The sequence below is a fragment of the Somniosus microcephalus genome, chromosome 23, assembly GCF_052327205.1.
Source record: "Somniosus microcephalus isolate GS21.2 chromosome 23, FLI_Smic_1.0, whole genome shotgun sequence".
Classification (NCBI taxonomy): Eukaryota; Metazoa; Chordata; class Chondrichthyes; order Squaliformes; family Somniosidae; genus Somniosus; species Somniosus microcephalus.
Window position 1 is genome coordinate 26451194 of NC_141009.1, and position 12828 is coordinate 26464021.

The following is a 12828-nucleotide window of genomic DNA, read 5'->3' on the forward strand; positions in this document are numbered from 1 at the left end:
TCAAAACTTTGGGTACCAGTCAAAAGTCATTAGACTTCCAGGACTTCTGGTATTGTCCTGGTCATGAGCCCAAGGCCCCTATTGATGAGATAGCAATCACTAGCAGTTTAACAACACAAATGTAATGAAACCTTGTTGTTTGTCAGTTTCTGCAATGAATTTCAAAATGCTTTAATTTGCCCAGTGAAAATCTAGAGTTATTCTGCTGAATTATAATTCGACGATATATTTCATGACTAAAAGTGCGGTGATGATGGCTCAATTGCATTTACATGGTGAACAGATATTTCCATTTTTTGGGCGAGTGGGATGTCTGGGATGCACAGAATCCAATTATTACACTTAACAGGTTCCAAACCAAACAACTGAGCAATCAATACCGTAGATTTTCGGTTTGCCTGATAAACAGTGCATGCTGTCTCCCCACAGGATACACTCTACCTACATTGGGGCTGAAACACTTTGTAATGAGTATTTTATTGATTTATTCCTTTGTTTTCATGCCCCATAAGATCCCTCTCCTCCACACAGCCTTTTCTGCAGGAAGGTTTGAAACTGGTCCAGACCAACAGGGTGTCAGTGGAAGATAACAATGAGGCCAGGCTTCTACAATTGATGAGCAGTAATAGTGTGTCACCTTGTACTGTTCCTGACTGATGGAGGGGAATATCACTGCTTCAGTGTATTGTAATGTAATCATTTATTTAGTCTCAAGATGTAGTACGATGCTGGTAAGAGTTGCTTGGATGAATAAAACTATCCATTCTGTATAGTTAGGGTTTACTGTGACCGAATAAGTCAGAATTCTGTTTTTATTACACAAGATCCTGGGACATTTTCCTAGGGAATTTGAGAATTGAATTCTGCAATTCCATTCCTTTTAAAACCACAAGCCAATGGCATTGATTATTGAATCAATTCAGGGAGGACAGTGATGTTAAAAATTATAATTATGGGCAGTTTTAATTTGCTTTTGTGACAAAACTATTAAATAGCCAACTTCCCATTTTATGTATAAGAACATAGATAGATAAGAACATAAGAAATAGGAGCAGGAGTAGGCCATTCGGCTCCTTGAGCCTGCGCCGCCATTCAATAAGATCATGGCTGATCCAATCTTGGCCTCAACTCCACTTTGCTGCCTGTTCCCCATAACCCTCGACTTCCCTGTAGTTCAAAAATCTGTCTATCTCAGCCTTGAATATATTCAATGACTCAGCCTCCACAGCTCTCTGGGGTAGAGAATTCCAAAGATTCATGACCCTCTGAGAAGAAATTCCTCTTCATCTCCGTCTTAAATGGGCGACCCCTTATTTTGAAACTATGCCCCCAGTTCAAGATTCCCCCATGAGGGGAAACATCCTCTCAGCATCTACCCTGTCGAACCCCTTCAGAATCTTGTGTTTCAATAAGATCCCCTCTCATTCTTCTAAACTCCAATAAGTATAGGCCCAACCTGCTCACCATTTCCTCATAAGACAACCCCTTCAACTCAGGAATCAACCTAGTGCAAGTATATCCCTCCTTAAATAAGGAGACCAAAACCGTATGCAGTACTTTAAGTATGGCAAGACTTCCCTACTTTTATCCTCCATCCCCCTTGCAATAAAGGCCAACATTCCATTTGCCTTCCTAATTACTTGCTGTACAAGCATGCTAACTTTTTGTGTTTCATGTACGAGGACACCCAGATCCCTCTGTACCGCAGTATTCTGTAGTCTCTCTCCATTTAAATAATATTTTTCTTTTCTATTCTTCCTACCAAAGTGAATAACCTCACATTTTCCCACATTATACTCCATCTGCCAAATTTTTGCCCACTCACTTATCTATATCCCTTTGCAGACGCTTTGTGTCCTCCTCACAACTTGCTTTCCCAATTATCTTTGAATCGTCCGCAAATTTAGCTAAAGTACATTTGGTCCCTTCATCCAAGTCATTAATATAGATTGTAAATGGTTGAGGCCCCAGCACTGATCCCTGTGGCACACCACTAGTTACAGTTTGCCAACCTGAAAATGACTCATTTATCCTGATTCTTTGTTTTCTGTTAGTTAGTCAATCCTCTATCCATGCTAATATATTAACCCCAACACCTTGAACTCTTATCTTGTGTAGTAACCTTTTATGTGGCACCTTATCAAATACCTTTTGGAAATCCAAATACACGACATCTACTGGTTCCCGTTTATCCACCCTGCTCGTTACATCCTCAAAGAACTCAAATAAATTTGTCAAACACGATTTCCCCTTCATAAAACCATGTTGACTCTGCTTGATTGCATTATGATTTTCTAAATGTCCTGCTATTACTTCCTTAATAATGGATTCCAGCATTTTCCCAATGACAGATGTTAGGCTAACTGGCCTAAAGATTCCTGCTTTATGTCTCCCTCCTTTCTTGAATAGGGGTGTTATATTTGCGGTTTTCCAATCTGCTGGGACCTTTCCAGAATCTAGGGAATTTTGATAGATTACAACCAATGCATCCACTATCACTGCAGCCACTTCTTTTAAGACCCTAGGATGCAGATCATCAGGTCCAGGGGACCTGTCAGCCTTTAGACCCATTAGTTTGCCTAGTACCTTCCCTCTAGTGATAGTGATTGTTTTAAGCTCCTCCCTCCCTTTTGCCCCTTGATTATTGGAATGTTTTTTGTGTCTTCTACTGTGAAGACAGATACAAAATATTTGTTCAAAATTTCTGCCATTTCCTTGTTTTCCATTGTTAATTCCCCAGTCTCATTCTCTCAAGGACCAATGTTTATTTTAGCTACTCTTTTCCTTTTTATATACTTGTAGAAGCTCTTACTGTCTGTTTTTATATTTCTTGCTAGTTTACTCGCAAAATCAATTTTCTCCCTCTATTATTGTTTTAGTCAGCCTTTGCAAGTTTCTAAAAAATTCCCAGACTTCTGGCCTACCAGTAATCTTTGCAACATTGTATGCCATTTCTTTCAATTTGATACCCTCCTTAACTTCCTTAGTTAGCCATGGATGGTTCATCCTTCTCGTAGAGTCTTTCTTTCTCACTGGAATATACCTTTGTTGAGAGTTATGAAATATCTCCTTAAAAGTCTGCCACTGCTTATCTACCGTCTTACCTTTTAATCTATTTTCCCAGTTCACTTTAGCTGTATGGGACAGAAATACTTGTGGAGTCTATTCTTTCACTGCTCCTGTACTAGACGATGTATAACACTAAGCCATTTAAAATCATCTTTTTTTTTTATAACAGTACGGCCACATCGTGACGTCTTTACCTGGACATCAGAATGTTATCAAAACCAGTGCCTTTTCATTCGATGGAGAATATTTGGTAACCTACTTTTGTTCACTGTTATACTGTATCTCCAATTATACCCAGTGCACCTAGCATATCATAATTTACTACTTACATTTATATAGCAGCTTACAATATAGAAGACCCAAGGCAGTTTAAATAGTGGGAGAATCGTAGAATCATAGAATGTTTACAGCACAGAAGGAGGCCATTCGGCCCGTGCTGGCTCTCTGCAAGAGCACTTCAGCTAGTCCCACTCCCCTGCCCTTTCCCCGTAGCCCTGCAATTTTTTTTCCTTCAGGCACTTATCCAATTCCCTTTTGAAAGCCACAATTGAATCTGCCTCCATCACCCTTTCAGGCAGTGCATTCCAGATCCTAACCACTCACTGCGTAACATTTTTTTTCCTCATGTCGCCTTTGGTTCTTCTGCCAATCACCTTAAATCTGTGTCCTCTGGTTCTCGATTCTTCCGCTAATGGGAAAAGTTTCTATTAATCTACTCTGTCCAGACCCCTCATGATTTTGAACACCTCTATCAAATCTTCTCTCAACCTTCTCTGCTCTAAGGAGAACAACCCCAGCTTCTCCAGTCTATCCACGTAACTGAAGTCCCTCAACCCTGGAACCATTCTTGTAAATCTTTTCTGCAACCTGTCTAAGGCCTTCACATCCTTCCTAAGGTGCAGTGCCAAGAATTGAACACAATACTCCAGTTGAGGCCGAACCAGTGTTTTATAAAGGTTCATCATAACTTCCTTGCTTTTGTACTCTATGCCTGTAGTTATGAAGCCCAGGATCCCATATACTTTTATAACCGCTTTCTCAACCTGCCTGCCACCGTCAACTATTTGTGCACATATACCCCCCAGGTCTCTCTGTTCATGTACCCCCTGTAGGATTAACTTTCCAGTGACCATAGCTGGAAAGTGCGTGGATTTCAGATATGGACAGAATTGCGCTTGGCTGTAATGCAATCCAACCAAAGGGCCTCGCAACTCTCACTGTCTTTGCTCACCCATGAAGAATGGGTGTGGTACTGGAGGGTGTCCGCACCTCAGGAGCCTCTCCTAGGGCAGAGAATTGGCAGCAGCCAAAAGCAAGTATATTCAAATATGGAAAAAAAGTTACAATTCAATACATTAAATGATAAAAGTACATTAGATGGCACAGATGAAAGACTGAATGGTAATATTTTTGATGAAACTGTTGAATCTTTTTGGTAGTAAATGTATTTACAAACTGCCTGGGTGCTAACTACAGCTGTTCTTGTAAAACCAGCCAGGCCATGTTTTTCAGTGCTGGATCTTAGAGATTGCTTCGAGTAAGCAGGTGTTCTTCTTACAGGCCACGGGATCCTGGGATTGTACAGTAAGGTTGTGGAATGTACAAAAAAGGAAACGAAAAATGACCTTGAAAGGCCACACGGGCAATGTGAGCTGTGTTGCGTTTTCTACAATTGGAATGCTGGTAAGCTGAATGGTGAAATTAACTAGAAACTGGGCGTATTAAAAATGGCCAGGGCTCCCTCACTGGCTCAGTGGCTAATCCAATGTGTGGTGAGGTACTGAGCCGTACAGACTAGGAAAGTCTCTGGCCTAAGCTAAGCGACCTGATCTTAGCCAGGATGACAGTGGGACCCCTGCAATTTCCCTCGGTTCTGCTGGGCTAGTGAAGGATGGAAATCAGTTCGGTTCCTGCTTCTGATGACTTATGTTGGAACGTTTATGCGTTAAACACCAGGTGGAAACAGGATCAGGTTCAGTTATAAAGGCCCAACGCACTCTCCATAGGCTTACAAATGAAAGATGGTCTATTGGGTAATGCATTGGAGTTACTGGTATAACCAATCCACATGATGAGTCAGTGCCTTCAGGAGGGGGAATTAGAAAAACAAAACAAAATCTTGTAGAAAACGTGTCATCTACAGACTAACAAAATATTACTCAAAATACCAATTCTTTCAGATGTACCTCTTCTGATTGTTTCATAGGCTTCAGGTTCCTGGGACAAGACTGTACGTGTATGGGATCCAAGGAACGGGCAGCTGATCTTTCTCCTGGAGGAGTACGCCAGCCGCGTGATGGCCCTCGCATTTTCTCTGGATGGAATTCTACTGGTGACAGCAGAAGCAGAGGGAACGGTATAATGTAAAGGGATTCATTGGAAATGGGAATTCTTGTGTTCCATCGTCTGCAATCCTGACTCATTGTCCTCATCTTTTCTTGTAGATTTGCTTGTGGGATTGTGAAGATGGAAAATGTAAGAAGACCCTTCAGGTAATAAGTCCCCAGTCTTTAGTGCATTTATTTGATATGATTATGCTGAGCAGTTACACTATTTAGATATTTAAGGTCAGTTTAACATGATTACAAATGATTTTTGGAAAAACATTTTAAATGAGATCTGTATCTTAATTTGAGATTGTTATGATAGAATCACCAATACTTGATAATTCTCATTCCCTCCCCACTACCACCAAAAAAGTGAACCTTTCATCAGGAGATCTGTACAGAACAGATCTGTTTCTAATCACTAACACTATTCTGATCTGACCTATGGACCTCCTTCTTTGAAGATTAATGACCTTTTCTTTCTTTCCCTAGGCTAAGTTGGACGTCATCTCTAGTTGTCAATTTTCTTCTAATACCCTTCTGACTGCAGGAACTTGTGATTTGGGACTGTCAGTAACAAAGGCAAATTATCAACATGGATGATGCATCACCAAGAGGTTTCAAAAAGAAGTCTTATCCTTCTTAAATAATATTTTAATAGTTACTCATGCACACCATGAAGTTAGAGAAGTTATTTGGGCACCTCTCACATATACAAATGAAAAACATCTGGTGTTGGCACACTCCCTATTCACAAGTCTTACTCATGTTGTCATGACTTTTGGTCATACTTTCAAGTCAACTTTTATGTTGCAATTTTGTTTTTCAATGTCTCGCCTCTGAGTCAGAAGGTTGTGGGTTTAAGTCCCACTTCAGCCCATATTCTAGGCTGACACCTCAGTATAATACTAAGGGAGTGTTCCACTATTGGAGGTGCCATCTTTTGGATGAGATCTTAAACCGAGGCACTTAGAAAATCATAATATGATTTGGGCAGAGTCAACACGGATTTATGAAAGGGAAATTGTGTTTGACAAATCTAATAGAGTTTTTTGAGGTTGTAACTAACAGAGTAGATAAGGGGGAACCAGTGGATGTAGTGTATTTGGATTTTCAAAAAGTATTCGGTAAGGTGCCACACAAGAGGTTATTACACATAATTAGGCTCCTGGGATTGGGGGTTATATATTAACATGGACTGAGGATTTGGTTAACGGACACAAAACAGAGAATAAGGATAAACGGTTATTTTCGGATTGGCAGGCTATAACTAGTGGGGTACCGCAAGGATCAGTGCTTGGGCCTCAGCTATTTACAATCTATATCAGTGACTTAGATGAGGGGACCGAGTGTAATGCATCCAGGTTTTCTGACGATACAAATCTGGGTGGGAAAGTAAGCTGTGAGGAGGACACAGAGTCTGCAAAGGTATATAGATGGGTTAAGTGAGTGGGCAAGAACATGGCAGATGGAATATGTGTGAAGTGTGAAGTTATCCACTTTGGTAGGAAAAATAGAAAAGCAGAATATTTTTTACAATTATATATGGCCCTGGTGAGACTATACCTGGAATACTGTGTACAGTTTTAGTCTCCTTACCTAAGGAAGGATATACTTGCTTTAGAGGGAGTGCAACGAAGGTTCACTTGACTGATTGCTGGGATGAGGGGATTGTGCTTTGAGGAGAGATTGAGTAGACTAGGCCTATATTCCGAGTTTAGAATAATGAAAGGTGATCTCATTGAAACATCTAAAATTCTTAAAGGGCTTGACAGGGTACAAGCTGGGAGGGTGTTTCCCCACCCTGGGGAGTCTGGAACTTGGGGTCACAAACTCAGAATAAGGGGTCAGCCATTTAGGACTGAGATAAGGAGAATTTTTTTCACTCAAAGGGTTGTGAATCTTTGGAATTCTCTACCCGAGAGAGCTGTGGATGCTCAGTCAGTGAGTATATTCAAGACAGATAGATAGATTTTTGAATACTAATGGAAGCAAGGGATATGGGGATAGTGCGAGAAAGTGGAATTGAGGTAGAAGATCAGCCATGATAATAGAAGTTTACAACACAGAAGGAGGCCATTAGGTCCACCTTGTCCGCGCCGGCCGAAAAAGAGCCATCCAGGCTAATCTCACTTTCCAGCTTTTTGTCCATATCCTTGTAGGTCACAGCAGTTCAAGTGCATATCCAAGTACTTTTTAAATGCGATGAGGGTTTCTGCCTCTACCACCCTTTCAGGCACTGAGTTCCAGACCCCCACCACCCTCTGGGTGAAAAAGGTCTCCTCAACTCCTCTCTAATCCTTCTACCAATTACTTTAAATCTATGCCCCCTGGCTATTGACCTCTCTGCTAAGGGAAATAGGTCCTTCCTATCCACTCTATCTAGGCCCCTTATATAATTTTATACGCCTCAATTAAATCTCCCCTCAGCCTCCTCTGTTCCAAAGAAAACAACCCCAGCCTATCCAATCTTTCCTCATAGCAAAAACTCTCCGGTCCTGGCAACATCCTCGTAAATTTCCTCTGTACCCTCTCTAGTGCAACCACATCTTTCCTAAGTTGTGGTGACCAGAACTGTACGCAATACTCTAAATGTGGCCTAACTAGTGTTTTATACAGTTCTAGCATAATCTCCCTGCTCTTATACATTATATGATCTTACTGAATGGTGGAGCAGGCTCGAAGGGCAGCATTGCCTACTCTTGCTCCTATTTCTTATGTTCCGTATGAGATGCCATCTGCCTTCTTACGTGGATGTAAACTATCCCATGCCACTATTCAAAGAAGAGCAGGGGAGAGTTTTGCCAGTGTCCTGGCGAGTGTATATCCCTCAACCAACATCACTGAACCAGATTATCCAGTCATTTATCTCATCGCTGTTTGTGGGATCTTGCTGTGCACATATTGACTTCTGCAGTTCCTACATTTTAACAGTGACTACACTTCAAAATACTTCATTGCCTATAAAGCACTTTGGGGCGTCTCGAGGTCATGAAAGGTGCTATATTAATGTAAGTCCTTTCTTTTGGTTGCAAGCTCTGGCCATTAGGTGGCACTGAGGCCCAAATGCCATTTTCCTTTTCCATTTTTTAAACTTCATTTTCATTCATTTGCACCCCCACTACTCTCCTATTCTGCCTCTTATGCCTATCCCACTCATCCCTGCTCACCACCTCTGCACTGCCCTACTTATGTTCTGGTACTAAAATATTTTTTTGAATTGACTCACAATTGAAAGCCATTGTCTCCTCCTATGGTCCAGAACTGCTAGCCCCCAAACCCTCCCCAAATCCATCAACTGGCAGCTTACTAAAGGAGCACGCGCCCGCTGGTCCCACTCTCTTTAAATCATTATGAGCAATTCAAAACGGCCAGTGTGCTAGTACTGGCAGAATGGTGAACAAGAAGGGTGTTGCCAGGGAACTGCAGGATGCACAACAGAGATGGGAGGTAGGGCACAAGGCCCGAAGCCAAATGGGTAAGCAGCCTGAGGCAGGAAGGGAAAATATACAGAAGGGGATGGAGGGGAATGCACTACTGCACTTGTCAGATAAGAATTCTAGGGGAGGAAAAAAGATAGGGGAGTAGGTATTTCAGTTTATATTTTTGAATGGGTTGTCACGGTTGTATCAGAGTGGTGCAAAAAGACTCCTCGGGTAAGCAGTGCGTGACTCTGTGAAATGGGTGTTGTGGAAAGCCAGCTGCACATAATAGAGACAATCAGAAAATGGGGAGGCAGGGTTAAGAGGCAGGACGGCTTAATTTGCAAGGCCCAAGCCTAGGGTAGGCTAGCTGCTGGTAGGGTTCCCAATCCTCCCACGTTGGGCTGCAGTCTACCGGAATGGGTGATTGGGCGCCCAGGTGTTGCTGCTGGTGACTCGGGAGAAACCAAGTCGCGTTGTCTGGACTTTTGCTAGTCTCCCTACTATTCGGACAATGCCGCTTCCTTATTGCTCGTGAGGATGACAGCATCGGGGCAACAAATCTCTCCCGCGATACTTCAAACCAGAGTTGACAAGGTGCAGCTCATAGCCAACTGGCCGCAGAGAGGAACTGCCATGGATACACGACAAATTATTTCCCATCCTGTCGATCAATCTGACTCCTGAAAGAAGCATTTGAACCTGTTTCAGAAAGGACAAATTTCTGTGATTTACTCCCGTTAAAAAAGATTTGCTCCAGACTCTTTTTAAAAATTCTTTATTCCAGTACAACAGTACTTGTACAACTCATCAGTTACAAAGTAAATCCATTACAGTACATCCATTGACCACAATAAAAAAAGAATAAAGCCTTAAAAAACAGCTTTATAGTTAACAATATAAATGCAATGATAAATTTTTACAAATAAATCAATAATATTTACAGTACAAACTACCACTATTTCAATAAACCAAGAAAAAAAACCCGTATCACACCAGTCCTACTGGCATCGTTTACCCATTCAATCGTTGCTCCAGACTCTTAGTCGTGAGCTGCTGCACTGCTGAACAGTCGGACCTGTAACACTCCATCTTGCTGCTTTCCTGCTGACTTCATTGTGAGCAGCTACAGGTGGGACAACTGCCCCAAGCTCTTGATTGACGCTATTATCCAATCCAGGATTCTGGACACACTTTGCCCCTTCCTCTAATCGCTTTATTGTCAGCACTTTGTGAGTAAATTGGCTGCAGCATAAAACACAGCTCCCCAAACTCCTGCCCCCACTCAGATCCGCCCTGCACCTGTGAAGCTTCTTGGGATGGTTTGTTATGTTAATGAATCAATAAAATTGTGAATTGTTATTGTACTGCCTGTCTCCTCTTCCCACCTCCCACTCCTCAACTTCCCCCAACCACACACTCTTGAATCCTTTTTTGATATAAAGTAGACTTGTGATTTATATACTTTAGTATTAACACATACAGTGAGATTAATAATTTGATTGGTTTATTTTGACCTGTATATTTGCCGAATATACTAACAGTACTCAGCAGTTCAGTAAATAGTTCACCGTGAGCCATCTGCAGTTTTACACATCTGAAAATCCCCAAGTTTCCCCAGAGCCTGGCAACCATGGGCTTATAGTTTAAACCACCAATAGGATTGAACCACATCTGCATTAATATTGAAGGCCACAAATTTATTTCACCTGCACAGTGGGTACCCCAGGTAGAGGGAGGAGTACATTATACAACCCACCTTTTGCTCACCTTTGACTGAGGCATAGTTGGCCTTGGTTCAGCTGAGATTGTATTGCTCTGTAAACCATCCTCCTTTCTCTGCCCGGCTGGACAGCAGAATGGGCTGGAACACGGCCTCCATATCAAGTGATAAGGGGTACTGCACTGATCTTGGTACCAGAGTAAAGGCAGTTTTGTGCTATGGGTTTAGATTCCACTTGTATCTAGGCTGAGGAGGGCAGGGTTAATTTTACTTAAGGATTCTGACAGCCAGCATTGACAGGAGACTCTCATCCCATAATTCTGCGCTGGATTCAAATGCAAATCCAAAGGAGCAAGAAGAGTTTGTTAACCCACTGCGCCGTCAGGAAATGACTAATAATAAAATCAAAGTGAAAATACCAGATATTTCTACACCGTAAAAGCTGGTTTAATCCATAACCATAGGAGTCATTAGACCCAACTATGGTTAACGTGAGCTCGTCACTGAAGTGTGCTTGGTCTCTTTCTGCCTGTAGAATGGCTCATTCCCTTCCTCATTTTTTTTATTCATTCACTCGATGTGGGCATCGCTGGTTAGGCCAGCATTTATTGCTCATCACTAATTGCCCTTGAGAAGGTGGTGGTGAGCTGCCTTCTTGAACCGCTGCAGTCCGTGTGGTGAAGGTACTCCCATCGTGCTGTCAGGTAGGGAGTTCCAGGATTTTGACCCAGCGACGATGAAGAAACGGCGATATATTTCCAAGTCAGGATGGTGTGTGACTTGGAGGAGGTGGCGTTACCATGTGCCTGCTGCCCTTGCCCTTCTAGGATAGTAGAGGTCGTGGTTTTGGGAGATGCTGTTGAAGAAGCCTTACCGAGTTGCTGCAGTGCATCTTGTAATTGGGACACACTGCAGCCACGGTACATTGGTGGTGGAGGGAGTGAATGATTAAGGTGGTGGATGAGGTGCTGATCAAGCAGGCTGCTTTGTCCTGGATAGTTTTGAGCTTCTTGAGTGTTGTTGGAGCTGCACTCATCCAGGCAAGTGGAGAGTATTCCATCACACTCCTGACTTGTGCCTTGTAGATGGTGGAGAGGCTTTGGGGAGTCAGGAGGTGAGCCACTCGCCGCAGAATACCTAACCTCTGACCTGTTCTTGTAGCCATAGTATTTATGTGGCTGGTCCAGTTAAGTTTCTGGTCAATGGTGTCCCCTCAGGATGTTGATGGTGGGGGATTCGGCAATGGTAATTCCATTGAATGCCAAGGCGAGGTGGTTAGACTGGAGATGGTCATTGCCTGGCACTTGTGTGGTGCGAATGTTACTTGCCACTTCTCAGCCCAAGCTTGGATGTTGTCCAGGTCTTGCTGCATACGGGCATGGACTGCTTCATTACCTGAGGAATTGCAAATGGAACTGAACACTGCAGTCATCAGCGAACATCCCCACTTCTGACCTTATGATGGATGGATGGTCATTCATAAAGAGCTGAAGATAGTTGCATCTGGGGCACTGCCCTGAGGAACTCCTGCAGTGATGTCCTGGGGTTGAGATGATTGGCTTCCAACAATCATAACCATCTTCCTTTGTGCTAGGTATGACTCCAGCCAGTGGAGAGCTTTCCCCCTGATTCCCATTGATTTCCATTTTAGTAGGGCTCCTTGGTGCCACACTCGGTCAAGTGCTGCCTTGATGTCAAGGGCAGTCACTTTCACCTCGCCCAATTGTCCAATGTTTTACGTTGGCTGTAGTTTTGGATTTACATCATAAGTTTATAACATCATTAAGAGTTCACATCCATCACATAACCATAATCGTGTGCCATGAGTGGCTCCCAATAACAACATATCATTACCACAGACATCATCACTTGTGACATCACAATCACTGTTACATTTTACTTTGAACCCCAGTCCCTCAAATATTACAATGATGAAGAGACAGGTAATACCAATTTACTACAAAAATTCTGGAACCTTTATAAAAATTAATATTAATAAGAATAACATTAAGGTGCAGTGAGTTAGGACATTGTCTACTCACCTCCAGCTCTGGCAGTATCCGTGGAGAGAGAAACAAAGCTAACATTTCAGGTCGATGGCCTTTCATCAGAACCCCAGGACCCAGGACTTGGGGTTGAATCCGGCCCAGACAAATAAGAACAAGCTCTCTTCTCTCTGCTGGTTTGAGCAATCCTAGTTCTGAGTGGACTTTGAGTCACAACATAAAATGGTCTGTAAGTTGGCATCCTCACTCAGAGAGGTCACAGCAAATGGAGAACACGGTGC

General features: G+C 42.6%; 1 protein-coding gene across 2 annotated transcripts in view; it reads left to right on the forward strand.

Moving 5' to 3' along the window:
- The window catches only part of LOC147101753 (uncharacterized), a 31921-nt gene that overhangs the window by 13109 nt on the left and 5984 nt on the right, over window positions 1-12828 (forward strand). The window contains exons 5-9 of one of the 2 annotated variants that reach the window (XM_085965651.1): window positions 3239-3319; window positions 4630-4752; window positions 5276-5425; window positions 5514-5561; window positions 5889-6013. In XM_085965651.1, coding sequence (XP_085821777.1) covers window positions 3239-3319; window positions 4630-4752; window positions 5276-5425; window positions 5514-5561; window positions 5889-5999 — 513 coding nt within the window. In that variant the 3' untranslated portion in view covers window positions 6000-6013. Of the gene's footprint in view, window positions 1-3238; window positions 3320-4629; window positions 4753-5275; window positions 5426-5513; window positions 5562-5888; window positions 10181-12828 lie in introns of those variants that run through there. The other variant, XM_085965650.1, reaches the window with a different exon arrangement.